This window comes from Oncorhynchus keta, chromosome 8 (genome assembly GCF_023373465.1).
Source record: "Oncorhynchus keta strain PuntledgeMale-10-30-2019 chromosome 8, Oket_V2, whole genome shotgun sequence".
NCBI lineage: Eukaryota > Metazoa > Chordata > Actinopteri > Salmoniformes > Salmonidae > Oncorhynchus > Oncorhynchus keta.
In genome coordinates, this window is record NC_068428.1 from 6865425 (window position 1) to 6889579 (window position 24155).

Sequence of the window (24155 nt, forward strand, 5' to 3'; positions counted from 1 at the left end):
GGGATGCGGTCCCATGTTGGCTCCAATGGTTCCCACAGTTGTGTCACTTTGGCTGGATGTCCTTTGGGTGGTGGGCCGTTCTTGATACAAACGGGAAACTGTTGAGCGTGGAAAAACCTGGTCAGTGTTGCAGTTATTGATACAAACTGGCTGCCATACCCGTTCCAAGGCACTTAAATCTTTTGTCTTGCCCATTCACCCTCTGAATGGCACACACACAATCCATGTCTCAATTGTCTAACGGCTTAAAAATCCTTCTTCATCAGATGACACTCATAGGGCTTCATGTTACACAATACATGTATGTTTTGTTCGATAAAGTGCATATTTATATCCAAAAATCTAATTTTACATTGGCATGTTATGTTCAGTAGTTCCAAAACATGCAGTGATTTTGCAGAGAGCCACATCAATTCACAGACATACTCATAATAAACATTGATAATAGATACAACTATTATACATGGAACTTAAGATGAACTTCTCCTTAATGCAACCGCTGTGTCAGATTTAAAAAAAACTTTACGGAAAAAGCACACCATGCAATAATCTGAGCACGGCGCTCAAAGCCCAAACCAGCCAAAGAACTATCTGCCATGTTGTGTAGTCAACAGAAGTCAGAAATAGCATTATAAATATTCACTTACCTTTGATGATCTTCATCAGAATGCACTCCCAGGAATCTCAGCTCTACAATAAATGTTTGATTTGTTCGATAAAGTTCATAATTTATGTCCATATACCTCCTTTTGTTAGGGCGTTTGGTAAACAAATCCAAACGTGCGTGCAAGTCCAGCGGAAAGGTCGGATGAAAAGTCCAAAATGTTACATTACTGGTCGTAGAAACATATCAAACGAAGTACAGAATCAGGATGTTTTTAACATAAATCTTCAATAATGTCCCAACTGGAGAATTCCTTTGTCTGTAGGAAAGCAATGGAACGCAAGCTACCTCTCATGTGAATGCGTTTGACCAGCTCATGGCTCTCTGGCAGACCTCCGACTCATTCCCCTCTCCTTCCCCCCTCCTTCACAGTAGAAGCCTGAAACAACATTTTAAAGACGGTTGACATCTAGTGGAAGCCTTAGTAGGAAGTGCAAGATGACCAATATCCCACTGTATCTTCAATACGGGCTGAGTTGAAAAACTACAAACCTCAGATTTCACACTTCCTGGTTGGATTTTTTCTCTGTTTTTTGCCTGCCATATGAGTTCTATTATACTCACAGACATCATTTAAACAGTTTTAGAAACTTCAGTGTTTTCTATCCAATCCTACTAATAATATGCATATATTAGCATCTGGGACTGAGTAGCAGGCAGTTTACTCTGGGCACGCTTTTCATCCAAAAGTGAAAATCCTGCCCCCTATCTCAATGAAGTTAACCAGTTTTAATAGCTATAAACTGGTTTGACCTGTTTTCACCAGTCTGTCCAGGAAAGAGCAGGTGTTCTTAATGTTTTGTATACTCAGTGTATAATCTCTCAATAGGGGTTGTCATGTGTTAGTGTGAAAATGTTTGTGCAGTCTCAGTTACTTTGTCCTTGATAAAGTTTATCTGGGTGTATTTTAGCTCAAAAATAGAATCAAGCGCACTGTCTTTTTATGGGTATGATTTTTCCTCATTAGTCAGGAACCCCTGTTTTTCTGACATAACCTTCTAATCATACATGATACATCATTGAAATGTACCTTTGGCCAAGCAAATCTAATTTTTGTTCAGATATGTTGTTCTGTTCACATCCCTATTTTTTGCCTGTTAAACGATGGTCACCCACATGTAAATGTGCATTGACTTTGACCAATGCCCCAATTCTCTTTTCTGTCCCCTGATGTCTCTCTCCACTCCCGCCAGATACTCCCCGCTACACAACATCCACGTTCCCGAGGGCGAAGGTGTCCAGTACCCCTCAGTCCTCCTCCTCACAGGTGACCACGATGACCGCGTTGTCCCCCTGCACTCCCTCAAGTATATCGCCACACTGCAGCACGTGGTGGGCCGCTGGGCGGGCCAGAGTAACCCGTTGTTCATCCACGTGGACACCAAGTCGGGCCACGGTGCCGGCAAGCCCACCAGCAAGGTCATCCAGGAGGTGGCCGACACATATGCATTCATCGCCCGCTGCCTCAACATCTCCTGGGTCAAATGAGGTGGTGGAAGACCTCCGACACATACGCCTTCATCGCCCACTGCCTCAACATCTCCTGGGTCAAATGAGGTCCATGGAGCGCTGTGGTTCTAGTTCCCCCTTCTCTCTTTCTTTGTGGAACTCTTCCTGAAAGTATCTTTCTTAGTTCACTGGTTGTCTTGATCACTAAGTTTTTTTCAACTGTTCCCTCCTCTCATCCTCTTTCTTTGTATATCTCTGACTTGAGCTGTAATCAATGTCAATACACTTGAACCTGTGTTTCTGGTCTGTTTCTCTCCCGCTCTATTTCACAAATATGTATTAACCACCCCTCACTTCATACATGCTAATTTTCTATGTCCTCTTTCTCTTGTCTCTCCCCTCCCTTTCCCCCTCTCCACGCGTGTGCTTGTTTTGGGCATGCACACCAGGACAGCAGAAGTATACAGTTACCGCCCTGTCTCCATCCCTCATCCTTCTGTCCCCAGTACCTTACCCCGCAGGCGCCAGCCCCGGCACATAACCCCCCTCATAGCTCTTCCTCTTATTTGTCATCGTCCTCTGTATTATACTCCATGTGTATTTTGGTTCTGATCGGATAGCCCTTGTTTGTTCAATGTCGAGAGATAGGTGATACAGGGTAGGACTTAAAACACTTAGTTATCAGCCTAAAAGTCAAAGTTTAAGGCTGTAAATGTCATCAGTAGGGGGTCATAAAATGAAACAGCCCCTAATTGGTGCAACCCCCTACACAATACAGACAATTGTATGTATTTATAATTTGGAGTGCATTTGGAAGGCTGTTGCTCAGTAAAATCACTAGGTAAATTATTATAGCATTTAGGATTTTAACTCTTCACAGTGTTGGCGTGAATGGGTTTAGATTTAGGTTATTTTGTTGTTCTGTGGCCAGGAGGAGGGTAATGCAGAAAGAAAGTGTGTGTCCGTGTGTGTCCACATATCCTCAGACTGATGTTAATTTCTACCTCTTGACATGTGCTGATTGTTTATCAATGAAAGGGATATAAACAACTAACTGCAATGCCACAACTTCAATAAAAAAAAACATTTTGAACAGTGCTTTTTTGTCCATTGTGTGACTCTCGTTACCTAATACGTAGCCAATAAACTCTTAAATGGCAGGTAAAAACGCATTCGTCCTGTTTTTTTTACATTTCCACACTGAGGTAGAAATAACCATCAGAAATTATGATAATACCCTTTTTGTGTAGGCTGTTTTTTTTTAAATCACTGGGAATTTCAGTCTTTTCTGGTGGGATGTAATTTTGTCCCACTGTAACGCCTGTCGTCGGAAGGAGTGGACCAAAGCACAGTGTGAAAAGTGTTCATGATTTATTTTTATTATCAAACAAAACACTCGAACAAAGTAACAAAACAAAAGCGAACAGTTCTGTCAGGTAAGAGGCAAAACAGAAAATAACTACCCACAAAACACAGGTGGGAAAAAGGCTACCTCAGTATGATTCCCAATCAGAGACAACGTTAACAGCTGCCTCTGATTGGGAACCATACTCGGCCAAAAACAAAGAAATAGAAAACTAGAATGCCCACCCTAGTCACACCCTGACTTAACCAAATAGAGAAATAAAACTGCTCTCTTGGGTCAGGGCGTGACACCCACCGCATAACGTCACCTGCGATTATAATAGACCAATTAATGTTTGTTTATTTGAATATTCCCCCCTAGTCGCTAGAGCACAATGACATCTCTGCCGGCCAAACCCTCCACTAACCCAGACGACGCTGGGCCAATTGTGCGCTGCCACATGGGTCTTCTGGTTGCGACAGAAACCCTGGAACTAAGGGGCCTAGCCCGAAATGTGAAAATCAGCCCCAAACCATTATTCCTCCTCAACCAAACGTTACAGTTGGCACTATGTATTTGGGCAGGTAGGGTTCTCCTGGCATCAGCCAAACCCAGATTCGTCCATTAGAAGTGTGAAGTGTGATTCTAGAAACCCATTTCATGAAGCTCCCGACAAACAGTTATTAGTAGTGAGTGTTGCACCCGAGGACAGACCAATTCTATGCGCTACACGCTTCAGCCCTCGGCGATCCCGTTCTGTGAGCTTGTGTGGACTACCACTTTGTGGCTGAGCTATTGTTGCTCCTAGATGATTCCACTTCACAATAACAACACTTACAGTTGACTGGGGATGCTCGAACAGGGTAGAAATTTGACGAACTGACTTGTTGGAAAGGTGGCATCCTATGACGGTGCCACGTTGAAAGTCACTGAGCTCTTCACTAAGGCCATTCTACTGCCAATGTTTGTCTATGGAGATTGAATGTCTATGTGCTTGATTTAATACACCTGTCAACAACAGCTGTGGCTGAAATTGCAGAATCCACTAATGAAGGGGTGTACACATACCTTTCTATATATAGTGTATACACTACCGGTCAAAAGTATTCTAACACCTTAAAGGGTTTTCTACATTGTAGAATAATAGTGAAGACACAAAAACTATGAAATAACATACATGGAATCATGTAGTAATCAAAAATCTGTTAAACAAATACAAATATATTTTGTATTTTAGATTCTTCAAAGTAGCCTTGGCATTCTCTCAACCAGCTTCACCTGGAATGCTTTTTCAACAGCCTTGAAGGAGTTCCCACATATGCTGTGCACTTGTTGACTGCTTTTCCTTCACTCTGCGTTCCAACTCATCCCAAACCATCTCAATTGGGTTGAGGTCGAGTGATTGTGGAGGCCAGGTCATCTGATGCAGCACTCCATCACTCTCGTTGGTCAAATAGCCCTTACACAGCCTGGAGGTGTGTATTGGGTCCTTGTCATGTTAAAAAAAAGATATGATAGTCCCACTAAGTGCGAACCAGATAGGATGGCGTATCACTTTTTTGGTTACTACATGATTCCAAATGTGTTATTTCACAGTCTCAACATCAACAGTGAAGAGGTGACTCCGGGATGCTGGCCTTGTTGCAAAGAAAAAGTAATATCTCAACCTGGCCAATAAAAATAAAAGATGGGCAAAAGAACGCAGACGTTGGACAGAGGAACTCTGTTTATATATATATACTGTGCCTTTGGAATGTATTCAGACCCCTTGACCTTTTACACATTTTGTTACATTGCAGCCCTATTCTAAAATTGATGAAATCTGAACTCAATACCCCATAATGACAAAGCAAAAACTGTTCTTTAGAAAAGTTTGCTCATTTAAATAAATACATAACATTTTACATTTACATAAGTATTCATAGCCTTTACTTTGTTGAAGCACCTTTGGCAGCAATTACAGCATTGAGTCTTCTTGGGTATGATTCTACAAGCTTGGCACACCTATATTTGGGGAGTTTCTCACATTCTTCTCTGCAGATCTTCTCAAGCACTGTCAGCGTGGATGGGGAGCATTTGCTGCACAGCTATTTTCAGGTCTCTTCAGAGATGTTCGATCAGGTTCTAGTCCGGGCTCTGGCTGGGCCAGTCTGGGGTTTTCATCAAGAATCTCTCTGTACTCCATCCTCACCTGTCTCTCAGTCCCTGCCGCTGAAAAACATCCACGTAGTATGATGCTGTAACCACCACACTTCACCGTAGGTATGTTGCTAGGTTTCCAGATGTGACGCTTGGCATTCAGGCCAAAGAGTTCAATCTTGGTTTCATCAGACCAGAGAATCTTGTTTCTTGTGGTCTGCAAGTCTTCAGGTGCCTTTTGCGGGCTGTCATGTGGCTTTTACTGAGGAGTGGCTTCCGTCTGGCCACTCTACCATAAAGGCCTGATTGGTGGAGTGCTGCAGAGATGGTTGTCCTTCTGGAAGGTTCTCCCATCTCCACAGAGGAACTCTAGACCTCCATCATAGAAACTATTGGGTTCTTGGTCATCTCCCTGACCAAGGCCCTTCACCCCCGATTGCTCAGTTTGGCCGGGCGGCCAGCTCTAGGAAGAGTCTTGGTGGTTTCAAACATCTTTCATATAAGAATGATGGAGGCCACTGTGTTCTTGGGGACCTTCAATGCTGCAGACATGTTTTGGTACCCTTCATCTGTGCCTCAACACAATCTTGTCTCAGAGCTCTACAGACAATTCCTTCGACCTCATGGCTTGGTTTTTGCTTTGACGTGCACTGTCAACTGTGTCTGACTATATATAGACAGGTATGTGCCTTTCCAAATCATGTCCAATCAATAGAATTTTCCACAAGTGGACTACAGTCAAGTTGTAGAAACATCTCAAGGATGATCAATGGAAACAGGATGCACCTGAGCAAAGGGTCTGAATACTTATGTAAATAAAGGTATTTCTGTTTTTAATATTTCATAAACTTGCTAAAATATGTTTGTCAATATGGGGTGTAGATTGCTGAAGATTTGGTTTTATTTAATACATTTTAGAATAAGGCTGTAACATAACAAAATATGGACAAATTCAAGGGGTCTGAATACTTTCCGAAGGCACTGTATGAAATTATACTTATGATTAGATGTATGCAGATCACAATTGAGAAGGGTTTAGCTATAAAGTTGCTCATCTGTGGAAGACTGGAAGGAAGAAAATCAGGTGTAGGCAGGGACATGTGTTATTCTAGTAGAATCTTAAAGTAGATGGAAGGGAATCTGAACATTAATCATTTATAACTTAATGCTTTTCTTGAGTTAGCTTATGAGGAAGTAGGTTACTAATACCATAGCTTCTTTCAGTGTTTTCCTCTTTGATTGTGGCATCTGCTGTGGGTTGCTGGCATGGACTACATGAGAATCAGGGCCTTGTCACACTGACTTCAAGTTTACTCCAGAGGGCAGTAGACACACACTGATCACAGGGACATAACAGATAAGCTGTTGGAAAATACAAAATAGTATGCTGCATGGTTTTTACCATTTATGAGACATTATGTCTTACTAACTGTTATCATGTGACACTTTATACTTGTTACTTTGCTCAAATACTTCAACACTTTTGTCAACTTGCTAATGTCTATGATGTTTGGTGCTACGGTACGTGCTTTGGGCAAAAGTAGTGCACTATAGTGTAGGGTGTGGGGTATCAAGGGAGATATGTCTTGAACCTCGTGGGCTGCTTAGAGATCGAGCAGGCATTTGTGAGAATAAGGGCGAGCAAACAATATCATAGATTCTTTTAAGTGTCGCTCTCCTTGTGTTTGCTGTAGGTCTTGATCTGATCTTTACTCTCCCCTTTCTTATTTTTCCCCTTTTTTATTTTTCTCCTTTTCGTTTTCCCCTCCTCCCCAGCAGGTGTTCCTCTTCCTCTCCTGTCATTCCAGCAGGTCTGGCTCCATCCAACCTCCTGTCATTCCAGCAGGTCCAGCAGGTCTGCATTCCAGTGGCAAGAAGAGGGTGATCCATGTATCCAACCTGAGGGCCTCTCCTGTCACTCCAGCAGGTCCTCTCCATGTCACCTCCAGCAGGTCCGCATGGTGAGATTCCAGCAGGGTGATCCATGTATCCAACCTGAGGTCCATGTATCCAACCTGAGGTCCTCTCCTGTCATTCCAGCAGGTCCGCGTGGAGAGAAGAGGGTGATCCATGTATCCAACCTAAGGTCCTCTCCTGCCTTACTCGGATTCTGGACCACTTCAACCTCTACCGTCACAGGTTTCTCCAGGTGTGCAGGCTTGCCGCGGCCACTCCATCCCAGCGGCTCGCGTGGAAAACATCTCGCCACCTGCTAATAGGGCTCCAGCCCAGGTGAGGCCCTCGACTCCTCCACCCTCAACAGCAATGTCTCTGGTTGCAGCTGAGTAACACAGGATGAGTCTTTGTCCCCTCCTAATTCATTTCATTGTCATTATTTAGCCAGTAGAGTCCACTCAGGAAAAGACTTGCCACTGTTTACCAGGGAGTCCTCCTCCCTCTCCTCTGGTAACTCCAGACCACTATGAAAGGATCAAGCTGGCATAGCTCAGGAACTGGGAGCAACTCAGTACTGCACGCTCTTACCAAGATGCCTCTTGAGGATAGAAGTTGAGGACTTTTAGTACGCTACATAATATTGATAAATATAAAATAGATGATGAGATAGATGATATAATTTTAATCAAAAGTAATTCATTTGCAACTATCAAACTGTCAACTGGTTATTCATTACAGTATGAAGTGTAAAAAGATTGGGACAAACACAGCTCACCTAATGGTAGTTTTTACAAACAGTACAGCACCACGCTCACCCAAGAGCCAAGAGGTCTATGATACATGAGTCTACAACCTTATCATATTATCAATACTATTGGAACATTTACTAATCACGGTAAAACAATGTGGATTTGTTATTTGGGGAATACCAAAATAAACCAAAGGCAGACCCAAGTAAAACCAGGGTCATATTCATTAGGGTCGACCATAGACAAATATTTTGCTCAGGAAAACAAGAGTTTCTTATTGGAGAAGTTCACATTCCCTCCCTGTTTCAGTATGTTTCCTTATGTCTCTGGTGCATAATGAACACTACCCAGGGTTATTAGTCTGGGCCAGGTGTAACAAGGGTCCGAGAGCAGCACTCCTACTCTGAGACCCTTGATACATACAGCCTCTGGTGTATCTGGAGTTGAAAATGCCACTGTTCCTGATCATTCACAAGGGGGCAGCCTCCACTACGAATAGAAAGTGACTGTCTGTACATGAGATGTGGGCTGCATTGCCACAGTCTAAAATGGCTTCATCTGTTAATCTCATGTACACTGAATCCGAGGTGAAAAAAATGGACAAGTGGAAGCAAATGCCTAGTAGAACTCAGCCGTAATTATTTTACCTAGTCTGTTTTCACATCAGGGCAGATGGAGGAGATGAGGAGAGAGGAAGGGAGCCATTTTGGAAAATGGCTGATAGGGAGCAATCTATTATGACTTCTGTCTGTTCTCATATATTTGGCTTCAAAACTTTCCAGTTTCAATTAGTTTGTGCTCTTCCAGTATTATCTGTACATCTACACTTTTTACATTTTGTGTTTGAAAATTAAGAAATTCCAATCAACATTTTGGTCAAAAGCCTGAAGACGATCTGCGGTGTATTCATTACGCCGATTCAGTTGCAAAATGTTTCTTAAATGGGAGCAAACAGAACAAAACGGGGAGGGACCTACCTGACCTAACTTTTGTTTTCATTGCAAACGCAACTTTTTGGACTAATGATCACACCGCTGTTGACTGAAATGTTGCTTGGCGTTTACTTCTTTTCAAATGTAAAATGTGCAAAACATTATGTAAATTATGAAAAAGCTACAGTGATTGAAACTGTAACTTTTGAGAGCAAATACATCAGAACTACCCTTTTGTGTTCTTCTGAGATTACTTGAGTTTTTTTTCAAGACCATGCCAGATTACCAGTGTGCTGGAGTTTCTTTCTTTTCAAACAGGTGTTTTTCTCCATTTACCTGGAAATGCACTAGCTGTGCACACCACAGTTTTTTAAAGTACATTTTCTATTAGTCATGGATGATGGTCACTGCATCTATATCAACAACGTCTTAGTCAATATATATAATAATAATATATAATAATATAATATATATGCCATTTAGCAGACGCTTTTATCCAAAGCGACTTACAGTCATGTGTGCATACATTCTACGTATGGGTGGTCCCGGGAATCGAACCCACTACCCTGGCGTTACAAGCGCCATGCTCTACCAACTGTGCTACAGAACACCATCAACGTCACAACCCTGGATGGTCATGAAATTGTGGACTGACCAAAGAGATGGGATATAATGTTTCACTCAGCGTTCTATATTTTACACCCATATATTTTCTCTGTCATGAATATTTTACTCCCATTACAGAATAGTGAGAACATAATATAATGGATTATTGTGGGAGATGCGTGCCAGATCAGAAGATCGAAATGAGAAATAGCCCAAAATGGGCTAGGAATACCTATGTGAGAATGCTGTTCATCGACTACAGCTCGGCATTCAACACCATAGTACCCTCCAAGCTCGTCATCAAGCTCGAGACCCTGGGTCTCGACCCCGCCCTGTGCAACTGGGTACTGGACTTCCTGACGGGCCGCCCCCAGGTGGCGAGGGTAGGCAACAACATCTCCACCCCGCTGATCCTCAACACTAGGGCCCCACAAGGGTGCGTTCTGAGCCCTCTCCTGTACTCCCTGTTCACCCACGACTGCGTAGCCACGCACGCCTCCAACTCAATCATCAAGTTTGCGGACGACACAACAGTGGTAGGCTTGATTACCAACAGCAGAGGGAACACTCCCCTATCCACATTGATGGAACAGTAGTGGAGAGGGTAGTAAGTTTTAAGTTCCTCGGCATACACATCACAGACAAACTGAATTGGTCCACTCACACAGACAGCATTGTGAAGAAGGCGCAGCAGCGCCTCTTCAACCTCAGGAGGCTGAAGAAATTTGGCTTGTCACCAAAAGCACTCACAAACTTCTACAGATGCACAATCGAGAGCATCCTGGCGGGCTGTATCACCGCCTGGTATGGCAACTGCTCCGCCCACAACCGTAAGGCTCTCCAGAGGGGAGTGAGGTCTGCACAACGCATCACCGGAGGCAAACTACCTGCCCTCCAGGACACCTACACCACCCGATGTTACAGGAAGGCCATAAAGATCATCAAGGACATCAACCACCCGAGCCACTGCCTGTTCACCCCGCTATCATCCAGAAGGCGAGGTCAGTACAGGTGCATCAAAGCTGGGACCAAGAGACTGAAAAACAGCTTCTATCTCAAGGCCATCAGACTGTTAAACAGCCACCACTAACATTGAGTGGCTGCTGCCAACACACTGACTGTAACATTGTTCGTCTGTTGAAAGAAGAGAGTCAGACCGAAATGCAGCATGTTGGTTACTCATGACTTTAATGAATGAAAAAATGCGGTACATGAAATAACTGAAACTAAATACAAAAACAACAGAACGGAACGTGAAACTAATTACAGCCTATCTGGTGACTACAACACAGAGACAGGTACAAACACCCACGAAATACAAAGCGAAACTGAGGCTGTCTAAATACGGTTCCCAATCAGAGACAACGACAAGCACCTGACTGATTGAGAATCGCCTCAGGCAGCCAAGCCTAACAACACCCCTAATCAGCCGCGATCCCAAATACTACAAACCCCAATACGAAAACAACATATAAACCCATGTCACACCCTGGCCAACCCAAACATATAACAAAAACACAAAATACAATGACCAAGGCGTGACAGAACCCCCCTAAGGTGCGGACTCCCGGACGCACCTCAAGAGCATAGGGAGGGTCCGGGTGGGCATCTGTCCATGGTGGCGGTTCTGGCTCGGGACGTGGACCCCACTCCATTAATGTCTATTTCCTCCCCTTCGCGTCCTGGGATAATCCACCTTCTCCGCCGACCATGGCCTAATAATCCTCACCCCGATCCCCACATAACTGAGGAGCAGCTCGTGACAGAGGGGCAGCTCGGGACAGAGGGGCAGCTCGGGACAGAGGGGCATCTCAGGACAGAGGGGCATCTCAGGACAGAGGGGCATCTCGGGACAGAGGGGCAGCCCGGGACAGAGGGGCAGCTCGGGACAGAGGGGCAGCCCGGGACAGAGGGGCAGCTCGGGACAGAGGGGCAGCTCGGGACCGAAGCAGCCCGGGACTGAGGGGAAGCCCGGTACTGAGGGGAAGCACGGTACTGAGGGGAAGCCCAGTACTGAGAGGAAGCCCAGTACTGAGAGGAAGCCCAGTACTGAGAGGAAGCTCAGGCAGGTAGTAGGCTCCGGTAAATCCAGGCTGGCTGGCGGAATTGGAAGAGTCAGGTTGTCGGGCAGATCTGGAAGAGACTGGTTGTCGGGCAGATCTGGAAGAGACTGGTTGTCGGGCAGATCTGGAAGAGACTGGTTGTCTGGCGGTGCTGGGCTGACTGGCGGCACTGGCGGTGCTGGGAAGACTGGGAGCACTAGCGGCGCTGGCCAGACTGGGAGCACTGGCGGCGCTGGGCAGACTGGCAGCGCTGGGCAGACTGGCGGCGCTGGGCAGACTGGCGGCGCTGGGCAGACTGGCGGCGCTGGGCAGACTGGCGGCGCTGGGGAGACTGGCGGCGCTGGGAAGACTGGCGGCGCTGGGCAGACTGGCGGCGCTGGGCAGACTGGCGGCGCTGGGCAGACTGGCGGCGCTGGGCAGACTGGGAGCACTGGCGGCGCTGGGCAGACGGGAGACTCCGGCAGCGCAGGAGAGGAGAAAAGCTCTGGCTGCGCTAAACAGGCGGGAGACTCCGACAGCGCAGGAGAGGAGAAAAGCGCTGGCTGCGCTGAACAGGCGAGACGCACTGGAGGCCTGGTGCGTGGTGCTGGAACTGGTGGTACTGGATCGAGGACACGCACAGGAAGCCTGGTGCGGGAGCTGCTACCGGAGGACTGGTGTGTGGAGGTGGCTCTGGATAGACCCGGACCATGCAGGCGCACTGGAGCTCTTGAGCACCGAGCCTGCCCAAGCTTACCTGGCTCGATGCCCACTCTAGCCCGGCCAATAGGAAGGGCTGGTATGTGCCGCACCTGGCTCTGCACCCGCACTGGAAACACCGTGCGCTCCATAGCATAACACGGTGCCTGCCCGGTCTCTCTAGCCCAACGGTGAGCACAGGGAGTTTGCGCAGGTCTCCTACCTGGCATAACTATTCTCCCTTCTAGCCCCCCAATAATTTTCTTGGGCTGCTTTTCAGGTTTCCTTGCCAACCGTGTTCCCTCGTATCGTCGGCTCCTATCTCCGGCTGCCTCTGCTCTCCTTAGTGCCTCCACCTGTTCCCATGGGAGGCGATCTCTTCCGGCCAATATCTCCTCCCAAGTGTAACAACCTTTACCATCCAACACGTCTTCCCATGTCCATTCTCCGAATAATTCATCCTCCTTTTGCTGCTCCAGCTGTCGCTGCCTGTTTATACCAGCGCCTCTCCGTTTTAGCCGGCGTGTCTTTTCTTTGACTCCATTCGCCTATAGCCCTCTTCACACTGCTGAAGCGAATCCCAGGCGGGCTCCTGCACTCTCTCTGGGTCGGCCGCCCACCTGACGATTTCTTCCCACGTCGTATAATCCATGCCTCTACCGTCCATAACGTCCTCCTTTAGCTCCTGCCAGTTTACACACTGCTCGGTCCGTGAGAGGTGGGTGTTTCTGTAACGCGTTCGTCTGTTGAAAGAAGAGAGTCGGACCGAAATGCAGCATGTTGGTTACTCATGACTTTAATGAATGAAAAAATGCGGTACATGAAATAACTGAAACTAAATACAAAAACAACAGAACGGAACGTGAAACTAATTACAGCCTATCTGGTGACTACAACACAGAGACAGGTACAAACACCCACGAAATACAAAGCGAAACTGAGGCTGTCTAAATACGGTTCCCAATCAGAGACAACGACAAGCACCTGACTCTGATTGAGAATTGCCTCAGGCAGCCAAGCCTAACAACACCCCTAATCAGCCGCGATCCCAAATACTACAAACCCCAATACGAAAACAACATATAAACCCATGTCACACCCTGGCCAACCCAAACATATAACAAAAACACAAAATACAATGACCAAGGTGTGACACTGACACTGACACTGACTCAACTCCAGCCACTTTAATAATGGGAATTGATGGGAAATGATGTAAATATATCACTAGCCACTTTAAACAATGCTACCTTATATAATGTTACTTACCCTACATTATTCATCTCATATGCATACGTATATACTGTACCCTATATCATCGACTGCATCCTTATGTAATACATGTATCACTAGCCACTTTAACTATGCCACTTTGTTTACATACTCATCTCATATGTATATACTGTACTCGATACCATCTACTGTATCTTGCCTATGCTGCTCTGTACCATCACTCATTCATATATCCTTATGTACATATTCTTTATCCCCTTACAATGTGTATAAGACAGTAGTTTTGGAATTGTTAGTTAGATTACTTGTTGGTTATTACTAAACTGTTGGAACTAGAAGCACAAGCATTTCGCTACACTCGCATTAACATCTGCTAACCATGTGTATGTGACAAATTCAATTTGATTGGTTTGATTTGAAATGTGTTAGGTTCAAATGCGAAGTTTTTGGTCATTCCTATCTATTTCCAATGTACAGTACCAGTCAAAAGTTTGGACACACCACATTCAAGGGCTTTTCTTTATGTTTTACTACGTTCTACATTGTAGGATAATAGTGAAGAATGAAAAACACGTATGGAATTTTGTAGTAACCAAAAAAGTGTTAAACATAATTAAAAATATATTGTATATTTGAGATTCTTCAAAGTAGCCACCCTTTGCCTTTATGACAGCTTTTCAATCTCTTGGCATTCTCTCAACCAGCTTCATGGGGTAGTCACCTGGAATGCATTTCAATTAAAGGGTGTGCCTTGTTAAAAGTTCATTTATTCATTTATTTTCATTTATTTTCTTCTTAATGCGTTTGAGCCAATCAGTTGTGTTGTGAGCCAATCAGTTGTGTTGTGAGCCAATCAGTTGTGCTGTAACATACAGAATATGGACCTATTTGGCAAAAGACCAGGTCCATATTATGGCAAGAACAGCTCAAATAAGCAAAGAGAAATGACAGTCCATTATTACTTTAAGACAAGGTCAGTCAATGCAGAAAATGTCTAACTTTGCAGTCGCAAAGACCATCAAGTGTTATGATGATACCAGCTCTCATGAGGACCACCACAGGAAAGGAAGACCCAGAGTTACCTCTGTTGCAGAGGATAAGTTCATTAGAGTTAACTGCACCTCAGACTGCAGCCCAAATAAATGCTTCACAGAGAGACTCTCAGCATCAACTGTTCAGAGAAGACTGCATGAATCAGGCCTTAATGGTGAATTGCTGCAAGGAAACCACTAAAGTCACCAATAATAAGAATAGACTTGATTGGGCCAAGAAACACGAGCAATGGACATAAAACCAGTGGAAATCTGTCCTTTGGTCTGATGAGATTTTTTTTTTACATTTACAACCGACGTGTCTTTGTGAGAACGCCACTTTACAATAGTGCAGGTGAACGGATTACTTTATCCTATCCTAGGTATCTTAGCATGTGTGGACTTCCTGGCGTCGTGACCGTGAAGCACGGACGAGGAGGTGTGGTATGATGTGGGGTGCTTTGCAGGTCACACTGTCTGCTATTTATTTTGAATTCAAGGCACACTTAACCGGCATGGCTACCTTAGAATTCTACAGCGATATGCCATCCCATCTGGTTTGGGCTTAGTGGGACTATCATTTGTTTTTCAACAGGACAATGACCCAAAACACACCTCAGAAGCATAACCTCACACTCAACATCAAGAAAACAAAGGAGATGATCGTGGACTTCAGGAAACAGCAGAGGGAGCACCCCTCATCCACATCGACGGGACAGTAGTGGAGAAGGTGGAAAGTTTCAAGTTCCCTGGCGTACACATCACGGACAAACTGAAACGGTCCACCCACACAGACAGCATGGTGAAGAAGGTGCAACAGCGTCTCTTCAACCTAAGGATGTTGAAGAAATTTGGCTTGTCACCAAAAACACTTTTACAGATGCACAATCGAGAGCATCCTGTTGGGCTGTATCACCGCCTGGTACGGCAGCTGCTCCGCCCACAACCGCAAGGCTCTCCAGAGGGTAGTGAGGTCTGCACAACGCATCACCAGGGGCAAACTACCTGCCCTACACCACCTGATGTCACAGGAAGGCCAAAGAAATCATCAAGGACAACAACCACCGAAGCCACTGCCTGTTCACCCCGCTAACATCCAGAAGGCGAGATCAGTACAGGTGCATCAAAGCTGGGACCAAGAGACTGAAAAACAGCTTCTCAAGGACATTAGACTGTTAAACAGCCATCACTAACATTGAGTTGCTGCTGCCAACATACTGACTCAAATCTTTAGCCACTTTAATAATAAAAAATTGGATGTAATAAATGTATCACTAGTCACTTTAAACAATGTCACTTTATATAATGTTTACATACCCTACGTTACTCATCTCATATGTATATACTGTACTCTATACCATCTACTGCATCTTGCCTATAACTCACGGCCATCGCTCATCCATATATTTATATGTACATATTCTTATTCATTCCTTTACACTTGTGTGTATAAGGTAGTTGTTGTGAAATTGTTAGATTACTTGTTAGATATTACTGCACGGTCGGATCAGCATCTGCTAACCATGTGTATGTGACCAATAAAATATGATTTGATTTGATGTGGAATAGAGTTCCATGTAGTCATGGCTATATGTAGTACTGTGCGCCTCCCATAGTCTGTTCTGGACTTGGGGACTGTGAAGAGACCTCTGGTGGCATGTCTTGTGGGGTATGAATGGGTGTCCGAGCTGTGTGCTAGTATTTTAAACAGACAGCTCGGTACCTACAGCTTGTCAACACCTCTTACAAAAACAAGTAATGAGGAAGTCAATCTCTCTTCCAATTTGAGCCATGAGAGATTGACATGCATGTCATTAATGTTAGCTCTCCATGTACATTTAAGGTCCAGCCGTGCAGCCCTGTTCTGAGCCAACTGCAATTTTCCCAAGTCCCTCTTTGTGGCACCTGACCACACAACTGAAACGTAGTTCAGGCACGACAAAACCAGGGCCTGTAGGACCTGCCTTGTTGATAGTGTTGTTAAGAAGGCAGATCAGCGCTTTATTATGGATAAAATACCACTGTTGGTTGATTGTTTTTAATGCTTTACTGGAAAGCTTATCAGAAGTATACTTGATGGTTCAGGGTGAGCTGCACAAAGTGGTCTTCTTACTAGGACACACCGCCTCAATGGTAACAGTGTAACTCTGGTTCATAGGCTCATGATCATTGCATCCAATGGCTGTAGGATTAACAAAGATATTCAGGGCAATTAGGGGGACATAAATTAAGTTACTTACATTGTGTCTGGCATCACTCCTAGGATCATGTACATTAGCTGCATCATTATGATGACTCATTGTCACAATGGTAGGGATTAGCTGAGGCGGTCTTGGGTCATTGATAAGTCATTGTTTGGACAGGAGTCCAGGAGCCAAGAGTATCTCCTGTTTCCAGAAGGTGTCAAAGTTATCTATAAAAGTGACTCCCTCAGAGATACAATAACAATAATATTTTAGCCAGATGTGTACAGATGTGCCAGATGTGTACCAACGATGGTACGATGGTAATACAAAAATCAGTTCTTTAAAATACATTTTCAAATGTTCCGAGCTAGCCCTCCTGATGTCGTTTGATCCCACATAGACTACGACAGTGCCAGCTCCCGGCATCTGTCGTAGAAAAGTCAGAAGCTGCTTTGTGATGTCTTGTACTCGTGCTCCTGGGTAGCACAGAGTTTTTGCCTCGGGAACTGAGATGTTTCTCACCATAGAGCTGCCTATGATGACAGCTGGCGATGTTGATTGGGCCGGTCTCTCAGGCAGCCTCATGGTCTGATGAGGGTGGGATCTCCGAGGATCTGAACCCGAGGTTGAAGCCACCAGAGAGGGAGACAGAACAGAGGACGAAGACGCAGGAACCTCCGGATCTGATCTTGAATGGGAAGCCTGCAAGGAAGGCGGCGCTGGAACCTCTGGATCCAGGGCGGCAAAGCTGTTTCTGGTCCCTGTCAGATCCTGGCTCAACATCTCCAAGGAGACTCCCGTTGCCAGAGGACGCTGTCTTTGACTTCCACAGTGAGTTTCGTATCTCCATGGCTGGTTGGTTGGGTCGAGAACAGCTCCGTTCTCCAGGGAAGGGGGAGACCCCTTCGGGGATGGAACCCTGCTGAGCACCTGCCAGTCGGCTGTGGAGAGCCAACACTTCCACTAGACCAGAGCGGCATCCGGCTACTGGGGTGGAAGAAAAATAAAAAGTAGGCGGTGTGGATTTGCCAGTAGCTTGTGAAGGTTTGCTACGTGCTTGGTAAGAGTAGCCACTTTGCCCCTGTAGTCCTCCGCAAGCAATCAGCTGCTACATTGAAAGACAGCACGGTCTACATTGTCCCGGAACAAAGCAAAATTAAACACTGCTCCTGCAGTGCTGGAAACGTTCAATAGCGTCCTCCATTTGAGACCGTCGAGCCAGCTAGGCTAGCTGGGGTTCGGTGTCTCTCTGCGGAATCTGGAGAGATCCCGGAACAGACAGCAATGCTCGTAGCAACTAAGCCCAACAGAGCCACAGAATCCAAAATAAAATAATAAAAGCATATAGAAACAATGTTAGCTTTACAAAAACAATAAACCGAGGTCTCTCGTTCAGCTTTCGGCGTTCATCAACCTGTGTGGAGAGAGGTGGTGATGGTAAAGCATAGAGCAATTTGAGATGAGTGAGAGGATCGCATGAAGCAATTAAAAAATAAAATATTACATTCATCCTTTGTTGTATCTAAAAAAAAAAGGAGGGTTCTGATATCAAGACATGTTCAAGAAATGGAACAATGTATCAATCAATTGAGTACAAAAGGTAAGACAGGGCATGCCACCCAAGAACCTATGACAAACATGTAAACAATGCATTGTGTTTGTCACCGACAAGTGAACATTGAACTTGTCAGCTACAGGAGAGGCTTACATCTTTTGAGACTTAATTGAACAGGGGAAATAATCTTAAAAACAAACTTAGAAAAGCATGTATACAGCCTACGCTACACCACTACTTTCTTAGCTTCTGTAGCAGTGCGTGTGTAAAATCACTGGATAAGCCAAGAAAATGTATTGTGATAATTGCATTGTTTTCTCTATAACCTGTTAGTTCATATGCCTTGCGACCTTGATATACTGTATAGGTCTAAGGCAGAGACAAGAAGAATAAATTCAACCACACCTTTGTTTCATCACAATGAGCAAACTCTGTCCAGTGAAGTGCACAAAGCATATTGCATGTAAAAAACAGTTACATGACCTATAGCATGGTCAAGCAAGTTAATATTTCTGACATTTTCGGACTACTAAACAACTGTTGATTTAGAACCACGGAGAGTTACCACAAGTCACTCTGAAAACAGGAGCTGCCTCCATTAATCCATCACCATTTCATCATAAACAAATGACTCTGTCAATAAAGAATTGGTCAAATGACACAGATGTTAAGCTACAGGACTGTTTTACTAGCACAGACTGGAATATGTTCCGGGATTCTTCCGATGGCACTGAGGAGCACATCACATCAGTCACTGGCTTCATCAATAAGTTCATTGATGACGTCGACCCCACAGTGACCAAATGTACATACCCCAATCAAAAGCCATGGATTATAGGCAACATCCGCACTGAGCTAAATGTGAGAACTGCCGCTTTCAAGGAACGGGACTCTTATTAACCCGGAAGCTTATAAGACATCCTGCTATGCCCTCCGATGAACCATCAAACAGGCAAAGCGTTAATACAGGACTAAGATCGAATCGTACTACACTGGCTCTGAAGCTTGTCGGATGCGGCAGGGCTTGCGAACCATTACAGACTACAAAGGGAAGCACAGCCGAGAGATGCCTAGTGACACGAGCCTACCAGACGAGCTAAACTACTTCTATGTTCGCATCAAGGCAAATAACACTGAAACATGCATGAGAGCACCAGCTGTTCCAGAAGACTGTGTGATCACGCTCTCCGCAGCCGATGTGAGTAACACCTTTAAACAGGTTAAGATTCACAAGGCCGCAGGGCCAGACGGTTTACCAGGACGTGTACTGCGAGCATGCACTGACCAACTGGCAAGTGACTTCACTGACATTTTCAACCTCTCTGTAATACCTACATGTTTTAAACAGACCACCATAGTTCCTGTGCCCAAGAACACTAAGGTAACCTGCCTAAATGACTAACGACCCGTAGCACTCACGTCTGTAGCCATGAAGTGCTTTGAAAGGCTGGTCATGGCTCACATCAACACCATTATCCCAGAAACCCTAGACACACTCAAAATGGCATAATGCCCCAACAGATCCAGAGATGATGCAATCTCTATTGCACTCCACACTGCCCTTTCCCACCTTGACAAAAGGAACACCTACATGAGAATGCTATTCATTGAATTACAGCTCAGCCTTCAACACCATAGTGCCCTCAAAGCTCATCACTAAGCTAAGGACCCTGGGACTAAACACCTCCCTCTGCAACTGCATCCTGGACTTCCCGGTGGGCCGTACCCAGGTGGTAAGGGTAGGTAACAGCACGTCTGCCACGCTGATCCTCAACACAGGGGCCCCTCAGGGGTGTGTGCTCAGTCCCCTCCTGTACTCCTGTACTCCCTGTTCACCCATGACTGCACAGCCAGGCATGACTCCAACACCATCATTAAGTTTGCCGATGGTAGTGATAGGCCTGATTACCGACAACGACAGGACAGTCTATGGGGAGGAGATCAGAGACCTGGCACTTGTGGTGCCAGGACAACAACCTATCCTTTAATGTCAGCAAAACAAAGGAGATGATAGTGGACTACAGGAAAAAAAGGACCAAGCACGCCCCATTCCCATCGACGGGGCTGTAGTGGAGCAGGTTGAAAGCTTGTCCACATCACCAACAAACTAGAATGGTCCAAACACACCATGACAGTCATGAAGAGGGCAGAACAAAGCCTATTCCCCCTCAGGAGACTGAAATGATTTGGCAGGGGTCCTCAGATTCTCAAAAGGTTCTTCAGCTGCAACATCGAGAGCATCTTGACTGGTTGCATCACTGCCTGATATGGCAATTGCTCAGCCTCCTACCGCAAGGCACTACAGAGGGTAATGTGTATGGGGCCAAGCTTCCTGCCATCCGGCGGCAGGGTAGCCTAGTGGTTAGAGCGTTGGACTAGTAACCGGAAGGTTGCAAGTTCAAACCCCCGAGCTGACAAGGTACAAATCTGTCGTTCTGCCCCTGAACAGGCAGTTAACCCACTGTTCCTAGGCCGTCATTGAAAATAAGAATTTGTTCTTAACTGACTTGCCTGGTTAAATAAAGGTAAAAAAATATAAAAAAAAAAATAATTCCATGACCCCTATACCAGGCAGTGTCAGAGGAAGGCCTTAAAAATTATCAAAGACTCCAGCCACCCTAGTTATAGACAGTTCTCTCTGCTACCGCACGGCAAGCGGTACCGGAGCGCCAAGTCTAGGTCCAAAAGGCTCCTTAACAGCTTCTACCTCCAAACCATAAGACTCCTGAACAGTTAATCAAATGGTCCCGGCTCCCCCCCTCTAATACACTGCTGCTACTCTCTGTTTATTAACTATGCAAAGTCACTTTAACTCTACCTACATGTTCGTATTACCTCAATTACCTTGACTAACCTGTGCCCCCGCATATTGACTGTACCGGTAACCCCTGTATATAGCCTCGCTACTGTTATTTTATTGCTGCTCTGTAAATAATTAAATACAATTTTACACTTATTTTACTAAACATGCATTGTTGTTTAAGGGCTTTTAAGTAAGCATTTCACTGTAAGTTCTACTGCACCTGTTGCATTCAGCGCATGTGACAAATAAAATTTGATTTGATCAAATCACCTATGCTTAGTCTAAAACAGTAACAACTAAAAGATGCCAAAAACAATTTAGTCGAATCAACTTAAGCTAAATATGACGTGGTTTTATTGTAATTTCTTTGTGTGCAAGTAGAAAAACATGTTGACTCACAAAATGCCAATGCCATCCTTCTCTCTTTCATGTTGACCATCCAGTCTATGACTCTGTCATACAGTACATGCTTGTATTTATTTTTGACCTAGGCTACCTGGCTAAAACGCTTGCTCGCTAGCCTAACTTCCTTTCATGGGCAAAACTTCCATCCTCTCAGGCCAGGGGCACAATGTATGAATTTATGGTTGGATCAGAATCGCTGTTATAATCATCAAATCAAATCAAATCAAATTGATTTATATAGCCCTTCGTACATCAGCTGATATCTCAAAGTGCTGTACAGAAACCCAGCCTAAAACCCCAAACAGCAAACAATGCAGGTGTAAAAGCACGGTGGCTAGGAAAAACTCCCTAGAAAGGCCAAAAACCTAGGAAGAAATAATCATTGGCTAGTACGGAGAATTAAGTAAAACCACAATTCCAAATCCCTATCTCCATCCAACGGCCAGTTTTAGCTAGCTAGACACTAGAGGACAACAACACAACAAGATGCAACAATTAAAGTTATTTTCTGTCAATGACGTTTTGGATCTCGATGTGAGGTGATTTATTTTTTTGGTGCACCAGGACCATTCACAGTTTAGCTCACTCAGTTTAGCTCAACTCGGATTGGCTATTATTTTACACTTTTTTTTATCAAGGGAGGCCAAATGCTTGCTGGATTCCCTTGCACCCTTGCTCGCTCGGATGCTTTCTCTGGTGAGACACATTCAGCCTCTTGCAAATTGAAGGAAAATTATGAAACACAGGGAGACGACAGATAAATTACTGTATATTTCTTTCTTAATACATTTTTTGGGGAAGCCTGGCTTCCAATGGCATCCAAGAATACATGCCACTGCTTAGCTTGACATTGGTTATTGAGGAAAGACTGGGTTTGTCACACCCTGACCATAGTTTGCTTTGTATGTTCTATGTTTTGTTTGGTCAGGGTGTGATCTAAGTGGGCATTCTATGTTGGATGTCTTGTTTGTCTGTTTCTGTGTTTGGGCCTGATATGGTTCTCAATCAGAGGCAGGTGTTAGTCATTGTCTCTGATTGGGAGCCATATTTATGTAGCCTGTTTTGTGTTGGGTTTTGTGGGTGATTGTTCCTGTCTTTGTGTTTGTTACACCAGATAGGGCTGTTTTCGGTTTTTCACGTTTCTTGTTTTTGTATATTGTTCTATTTTCATCTTTATTAAAGATGTATCAAAATAACCACGCTGCGTTTTGGTCCGCCTCTCCTTCAACAGAAGAAAGCTGTGACAGGGGTAGAGTATTGGGCCCATAAACTGAGTGATAATCACTTGAATGTACAGTAAATGGATGGAAAATATACATTTACATCGTGGCTATTTTCTCTCCATCTTTATTAAAGAAAGTGTAGGTCAAAAATGGGATTGGGACAACATCAGCAAAAAAATAAACGTTCTCTCACTGTCAACCTTAACGTGTAACTATTTGTATGAACATAACAAGATTCAACAACTGAGACATAAACTGAACAAGTTCCACAAACGTGAATAACAGTAATTGAATAATGTGCCCCTAAACAAGTGGGGGTCAAAAGTAACAGTCAGTATCTGATGTGGCCACCAGCTGCATTGAGTACTACAGTTCATCTCCTCCTCATGGACTGCACCAGATTTGCCAGTTCTTGCTGTGAAATGTTACCCCACTGTTCCACCAAGGCACCTGCAACAGGTCCCAAATGTGCTCAATGGGATTGAGATCCGAGCTCTTCACTGGCCATGGCAGAACAATGACATTCCTGTCTTGCAGGAAATCACGCACAGAACGAGCAGTATGGCTGGTGGCATTGTCATGCTGGAGGGTCATGTCAGGATGAGCCTGCAGGACGCGTACCACATGATGGAGGAGGATGTCTTCCTGTAACGCACAGAGTTGAGATTGCCTGCAATGACAACAACCTCAGTCCTATGATGCAGTGACACACCGCCCCAGACCATGACAGACCCTCCACCTCCAAATCGATCCCGCTCCAGAGTACAGGCCTCGGTGTAACGCTATTTTTTCAATGATAAATCCGACCATCACTCCTGGTGTGACAAAACCGCGACCCGTCAGTGAAGAGCAGTTTTTGCCAGTCCTGTCTGGTCCAGCGACGGTGGGTTTGTGCCCATCGATGTTGCTGGTGATGTCTGGTGACATCAGCCTATTGCGGACAGTCTGAGCACTGATGGGGGATTGTGCATTCCTGGTGTAACTTGGGCAGTTGTTGTTGCCATCCTGTACCTGTCCCACAAGTGTGATGTTCAGATGTACCGATCCTAAGCAGGTGTTGTTACACGTGGTCTGCCACTGCGAGGACAATCAGCTGTTCGTCCTGTCTCCTTGTAGCACTGTCTTAGGCGTCTCACAGTACGGACATTGCAATTTATTGCCCTGGCCACATCTGCAGTCCTCATGCCTCCTTGCAGCA

At 44.9% G+C, this 24155-nt stretch overlaps 1 protein-coding gene across 1 annotated transcript in view; it reads left to right on the forward strand.

Moving 5' to 3' along the window:
- The window catches only part of LOC118386759 (prolyl endopeptidase-like), a 45993-nt gene extending 42782 nt beyond the window's left edge, over positions 1–3211 (forward strand). The window contains exon 15 of the mRNA XM_035774537.1: positions 1858–3211. Coding sequence (XP_035630430.1) covers positions 1858–2152 — 295 coding nt within the window. The 3' untranslated portion in view covers positions 2153–3211. The remainder of the gene's footprint in view (positions 1–1857) is intronic.
- Positions 3212–24155: the final 20944 nt, after the last annotated feature.